This window comes from Penaeus vannamei, chromosome 2 (genome assembly GCF_042767895.1).
Source record: "Penaeus vannamei isolate JL-2024 chromosome 2, ASM4276789v1, whole genome shotgun sequence".
Lineage (NCBI taxonomy): Eukaryota > Metazoa > Arthropoda > Malacostraca > Decapoda > Penaeidae > Penaeus > Penaeus vannamei.
In genome coordinates, this window is record NC_091550.1 from 3,094,997 (window position 1) to 3,102,496 (window position 7,500).

Sequence of the window (7,500 nt, forward strand, 5' to 3'; positions counted from 1 at the left end):
GTGAGAGAGAGAGAGTGTGTGAGAATGAGAGAGAGAGAGTGTGTGAGAGAGAGAGAGAGAGTGTGTGAGAGAGAGAGAGAGAGTGTGTGAGAATGAGAGAGAGAGAGAGAGTGTGTGAGAATGAGAGAGAGAGAGAGTGTGAGAATGAGAGAGAGAGAGTGTGTGTGAGAATGAGAGAGAGAGAGAGTGTGTGATGAGAGAGAGTGTGTGAGAGAGAGTGTGAGAGAGAGAGAGAAAGAGAAAGAGAAAGAGAGAAAGAGAGATGCATATTAATCAGATGATGCTAAATGCATTTGTGTGCACTTGAAGGATTGAAAACTAAATCTTGAATTTTGTTGTGCATGGTCTCGTTTTACATGCTCAGACAACTCTGCATACAACATGCATGGCCTTTAGTCTTACTGAAGATATTAATCCAGTGGTGCCAGGTCACTGCAGTCTTCTTTTGTCAATCTCTTTACACATTGATGGCTTCACAAGCACTTAATCACCAAGGAGGGAGGTACTAGGCATGCTTCACCTCACCTCTTTACTGAATTTCTTGAATTTTGGATTTTTTTTTTTTTTTTTTTTTTTCTGTACAGTTGTAACAGGATTACAAATTTTATTGTTATTTTTATTAATGATATGATGATTATTATTGTTATTATTATTATTTTTATTTTTGTTATTGTTATTATTATTATTATTGTTATTATTATTATTATTATTATTATTATTATTATTATTATTATTATTATTACTATTATTATTACTATTACTATTACTATTAGTAGTAGTATTATAATTGTTGTTGTCGTTGGTGCTATTACTATTATTGCTATTATTACTATTGCTATGTACAGTATTACAATACTAAATGGATTAGAATTTTTTACAAAATCAAGGAATAAGGTAAAAGCCTTGCATTCATTTGGGCACTATGATGCTACAGTAGTGCTACTTTTTAGCCAAACAGGAAAAATAGTGCAGCTCACAATGTACTATATGCATTCCAGGCAATACTGTCTGAGGAAGTAGTACACTTTGGTATGGAGGGTGCTTGTAAGAAATCATTTTGATAAGAGGGAGCCCGTTACAGTCATTAGCTACAAAGCAAGACTATACAAAGTTAATTTTGTCAGTAATTCCTAGTACTTCTTACTTTACATTTTAATTCTATTATGGCAAACATATTGGGATTTTACTGAGTTGCCACTTATACTTTACAATGTTTATTTGGACAAGTAATAAAAAAGAGACTTTATGAATACAATAAGAAATATTCCAAACTGTTACAGCCAATGCCAGTGTAACATTCACAATACATCCAATGAACATAGGGCAGATAGGCCTAGTAACTTAGTCCTTGGTGAGTGAACACTTGTGGAGCCATCTGTGTCTTAACAAAATTGATAAGAGAAAATTACTTAAGACATTGGCCTGTTTGCATGCCTATGCTGTCACAGAATAAGTGTTTTAGTTGTACAGAACCCAGTACTGGCAGAAGTGTAATATTTAGCAATTTCTAATTTAAGTTCAAAATACTTTCTTCCATTAGTTGCAGTTGTTATTTTTACATAGGTGGTTACAGGGTACAGTAATATAGAATAAGCAGAAACAATGTCTGGTACATTAGTAAGAGAGTAATAGAGTAAAATGTTCACATCATTAGAAAATGAGGTTTATTGTTTTACTTCATATATGAAAGCTTTATGTCAGGGAAAATTCAGATTCTATTTTAAATTTGGTATGGAATTATCCAAATTGCAGATCTCAAGCCCATGGATTTTCATTTGTTTTGACCCTATTTCCATATATGATCTTTTGACATGCAGAGTTAATGTGTTATGTATGAACACCTGTTTTCTTACCTGTTGTTTGTAGAGCTATAATCAGTTAAGATGATCACCCTGTAGGAATTTATGAATGAATCTACATACGTCATATTGAATTTTTTTGTTGAATCATTAACAGTTTTGGTTCGTTTACATGGGGAGATATGTGGTCATATTATTTTGTGGCTTATTGCTACTGATGTAGCAAAGTTTGTAGTCTGCATTTTGTATTAGTGTTGTTCGTTGAACCCCATTTGTTAGAATAGTAGTTTATGAAGCTGGGAGCAAGGATGTGTACAAAAACATTTGTGTGTGTGTGTGTGTGTGTGTGTGAGATTTATGTAAATCAATGTGCACGTTACTTTTCTATATATGTTGTCCTCATGTGTCAAAGATCATACATATCTCTACAGCGCTCATAGGAAATAAAAGCCATATGATGTCAGCTCACATGAATCGGTTAATCTGCTTATGACGGGTGTCACCCACATGATACACCCTGAAAAATAAACACTAACATCAGTGCGATGCTAGATCGGAGTTTGCGCTCTGATTTTGTCCACACGCCAATTTTGAAACCGCCCAGAAAATATTATTTTTGGCTTGAAAATATACCATTGCTTGTGGGTTAATTATGATCTACAAAAGCCATTACAATTTATTCTTTTCTTTTTTGATACTTAAGGCACCCTCTCCAGTGCACTTCACATCTGTAAGCCTCTGTGGCAATAATAGGACCAGGGTTCTAAGGGTTTCAGTGGATGTCTTTGACCACAATTCTTTGATACCTGTTTCGGGCATGCTAAGGGAGCTGACGCCCTTGCTATATATATCATGTTTTTTATGCAACAAGCTTTCTGTAGGATTATCTGGAGTATTCCTAGGCTAGTCTGGTGTAATTAACCCCACAAATGATAATTTAACAGCTCAAAATAGATATTGTGATGAATGTAAAACATTTGCTGGCAATACAATTAATTAACCCACTCCTCTCCTAGTGAAAGAACCCCATATCATTAAAAATTCTGGGTGTTTGACAGTCCCAAATGTCAGGCAGGGGTCAAGGGGTCACTTTCCACAAGATAGTAAACATCTCCCCCTCAGTTATGAGTGACTGTAAAGGTGACTTCATCACTAAAAGCCACTGAGCCAACGCCTCTCACCCAGAGCGAGATATTTCATGGCAAAGATAAACCTACGCTTATTATGTGCATGGGTAAGAATAGGATTCCTAACAGCACAATAACACTTGTAGCCTAAATTGTGAAAGCATTTACTGACTCTAATGGCAGTATGCTTAAAAAAATGATGGAATCCACTCTTTGAAGTGCAAAATCCTCTTCTAAGGAAAAGATACTGTAAAAAATTGGCTGGTATACCAGAATAAGGTAAGAGGATAAGAACATTGTACTTTTGAAACTTGACCGTCCCTAAGATACGTTAAGACAATCGTGAAGAATCTAGCCTTAGATAATTGCGTCACGAACTGATTTGCATTACCTAATTTCTTTTCGCATATGACCGTAATAACAGAAATAACCCCACACAGCATTCTGCTTGTTTCTTTCAAAGCACAGGCTGTGCTGCAAGGATTCTTCTTCAAATCCTACTTGACAGTAGTCTATGTGGGAGGAGGTATCTTATTTGACCTCCCAGGGCAAGGGACATGGGTAGGGGTGGAAACCCTTCCCCCAATACCAGTATATAGTGACCCACCTGTGAACTGATCAGTGACTGTGGCCTGTTAATTCTGCAATATCTGTCTGATTGCCCACATCCATTAGCAACTTTAATAGATAGTACAATTTGAAAATTGTTTATTTCGAGGCATGGTATTGAAACATTCACTAAAAACTTGTCAGGGAAAAATAAATAATGATATTATATCCTCTAGAAAGACAATTAAACACTGTCAGGGATCATCACTTGTATCAGAAAATGGGACTCAATGATAGTTGCTAGAATATTTCACCCTCAACCAGATGCTTCTTATTTGGTTAAAAATATTGGCTGGCCAAAGATACTTAGCCTATATGTATACTTCGTGTTTTTTTAACCGAAATGCTATGTTTGATGTCACATCCTTTAAATTGTATTGTTAATATCTTTAGGGATTTGGTTGAAGTTTTGTCAGATGCTTATGAAAATACATAGTGTTTAATCAGGATTTAAATTGAGGCCATTGTTTTTTAAATATCTCTGCTTTTGTAAGAATCTGTTGTGTATTTCTTTTCAGTTCATTTAAATTGTCAGCATGTATATTGTTTACTAAATATGTAATTTAGAACAAGTTATTGAAGTAGCCATTTTATTAGAGAACACCAATAGAATAACAATGTATGATCAGTTTGCACAGGGAAATGTTGAACTTTTGTACTCGTTATAACTGTGATGCTCTTATAATTTTCCCTGTAAGACTGCTCCTTAACAAAATCTTGCAGTTTTAATCCAAATTATTAATCCCGTATATGAAGTATACATAAACTGCAGAGAGCATTTTGTATATAAAAATACAGATTACTTCTGATGCATTTAGATCATACTTTTAAGTTTAATTGACACATTAGGCATTTGATACCACAGTAAACACTCTTTATTGAGTATTCATGGGGAATTTGTTAAACCAGCTAATTGAATTTTAGTTGTTGGAGAGGTAGGCTAATACAAACCATAGACTATATATTTTCCAAAGTGACCCCTGTATAATAACTTTATTTTATTTATTTATTTACCTTTTTTATCAAATATCCCATTTGACAATCATATTTGAGTGTGTGAGGTACATTTGAGAGTTTAACCAACATGTTTGATGAAGATTAAACATGTTTCATATTTTCTCATTCAATATGATGCTTGTCAATCATGTTTGTCCATGTGTGACAGTGCTTGATCAGATATGCTCATTCAAGCGGAGCAGCCATGGCAAACGAATATGCCAACACCAACGTTTGGTTAATGTTTAATGTCATTAGTGATATTAATATTGTTATTATTATGGTATTATTATTATTATTATTATTATTATTATTATTATTATTATTATTATATATATTATATATATATATATATATATTTTTTTTTTTTTTTGGGGGGGGGGTTAGTGGTGTTACCATTATTGTTGTTATTGTTGTTGTTATTATTATTGTTGTTATTATTATTGTTATTATTATCATTATCATTATTATTACTATTGCTGTTGTTGTTGTAATTATTATTATTATTATTATTATTATTATTATTATTATTATTATTATTGTTATTATTATTACTGTTATTGTTGTTACTACTGTCATTCTTATTATTGTTATAATTATGCTTACTACCAATACTGTTTTTCTGTTGCTATTTTGTTATTAATGTTATCATTATTAATATTATCAATAGTTGTTGTAGCTGTAGCAGTATTAGTAGATATCAACACTATCATTATTATCTTTGTTATTGTTATCAGCCATGAGTAGTATTGATGGTTTTATAATTATTGTTATTGTTTATTATTTTATCATTGGTTGTATGAATAGTAATTATAATCATTCTACTCTTATTATTATTAATGTTGTTATCAGCTCTTAACAGTAGTAATGTTATTATCCTTATTATTATCATTGTTATGCAATTATTGTTATAAGCTAATTGTAGTTACGGTATTATCATTATTATTATTATTATCGTCATTATTGTTATTGTTATTGCTATTATTATTATCATCATTGTTATCATAACTATTTCTTATTATTGTTATTACTACTACTGCTATCAGTATTTTCCCGATTATTATTTTTATTATTGTTATTGGTTGTTATTTTTATTATTATTATTATTATTATTATTATTATTATTGTTATTGTTATTGTTAATGTTTCTGTTATTATCATTGTTATCATTATTGCTAATGTTATTATTAATGTTGATATTATTGTTATTATTTTTAGCAATTGTTTTTGTTATTGATTATCATTATTATTGATTATTATTATTTTTAGATATTTTCATTATGATCATTGTTGTTTTTAGTAGTAGCAATAATAGATCATCATCATCATCATTATCATCAGTATTCTGTGATCATCTTTCATGTAACTGCAGTCCTGTCAACCACTTCAGCTCTTGTGCCACTTTTTTAACCACTCTTTTCTCTTGTGGTCCGTTTTGGGCTGTCAGTTTGAGTAAAATGGCAGCACAAGATACTTGCACATTGTGTTGATGCTAGACTCACCAGATACTAACTGAAGGTGGATTACAGTTTGATGTTTGAGCAAATATCATATTTGATAAACAAATTTAATCATGTATGAGCCACTTAACCCAATAGTGCCAAGCTGGAAATTCAAATTTATTGTCTAGCTTCTACTCCTCAAGAACAGTGACCACAGTTTCTGTCTTGAGATGGTCCTGGTCCTCATGTCTTGGGCAGTTTTACTGGCATGAAGGCCAAAAAGAGTCAAGATAGTCAAAATATACAATAACAGCTTTAGCTAAGATGTATAGTTTAGATATCTTGTAAAATAATAGTTTGTGGTATTTAGCTTCATGCAGTATTATTAAAGAACAAGGTGATTAATACAGCAGACTTTTCAAGGCTGATGTTTATTCAGCAAGGGTAGCAGCCATGAAATCTTTGGTTTGGTTGTACTCTGTATTGTTCATATGTAGAGCCATCATTACTTCTTTCTTTTTGGTTATGCATTTGATGAAGCAAATACAATGGGTGACTAATGAGTTCTGATTTAATGTTCAGTTTCTACTTTATGATTAATGCTACCGGCTTCCATAACGTTGCCATTTTGCATTAGGCTAGTAAGATAGAAGATACCCTGATCTGTTGATTTTAAGATAGATACTGTCTGGATTCTTGTAATTTTGATTGATAGGGAAATCTTATTTGTTAGTATATTTTTATTCTTAAACAAATTTGCAATGCATTTGAATATACTGAAAGATCATAAAACATATTTCACTTTTTTTACAGCATATTCAAAAAGTATTTATTGATAATTACATAGCCTAAAGTTTGGTAACCAATTGAGAATTTTAATATAGGGAAAATGTGCTAATGGAAATTTTACTGTTTACTAAACTCAGTGGATGAGACTGGCTATGTAGACAATGCCATGTTATATTGACATGGTCTACACGTTTTGGTCACATGACATTAATGCTTTCTTCTTTCTCTTTCAGAGGTTCACACAATATTTAGCATCTAGTAACTGTAACTTCAACTTAGGTGGTTTCCTTGACAAAACAGGAGTAGCAGGTAAGTAAATGTGCTTTAGGATTGATAATACATTTATGATGGAGGATCCAAATGGAATTTTAATGAAGATGCATAGGAGTGTAAAAAAAAATTACTTGATTTAATGTGCGTATTATACTTTATACTTTAAAGTGACAGTGTGTTCAAGTACTGAATAAAATTATCACATAACTCAGTTTTCTCCTTTGTCGTCTGTCGTCAATATTGATGAAGTCATTACTTAACTGCAATTATCTTCGTTTTACTTTAACTTCTTCCATGATAGCTTCCCCTTCTATGAAATATGCCTAATAGTTTACATTTCCCCCCATTTTCCTCTGTCTCACATAAATAACTCCCATTCAACCTTCCCCTTTCCCATCCTCCTGCTCTCTGCTCTCTCCTTGTCCTCTGCCTCTACCTCCCATCATCCTCGACCTCTGCCTCTAC

General features: G+C 32.3%; 1 protein-coding gene across 13 annotated transcripts in view; it reads left to right on the forward strand.

Moving 5' to 3' along the window:
- Window positions 1–6,995: 6,995 nt before the first annotated feature.
- lap (phosphatidylinositol-binding clathrin assembly protein lap) overlaps window positions 6,996–7,500 on the forward strand; it is a gene marked incomplete at its 5' end in the record, with an annotated part of 36,499 nt that continues 35,994 nt past the window's right edge. For all 13 annotated transcript variants that reach the window (XM_070128732.1, XM_070128746.1, XM_070128706.1 and 10 more), the window contains 1 exon segment: window positions 6,996–7,071. In XM_070128732.1, coding sequence (XP_069984833.1) covers window positions 6,996–7,071 — 76 coding nt within the window.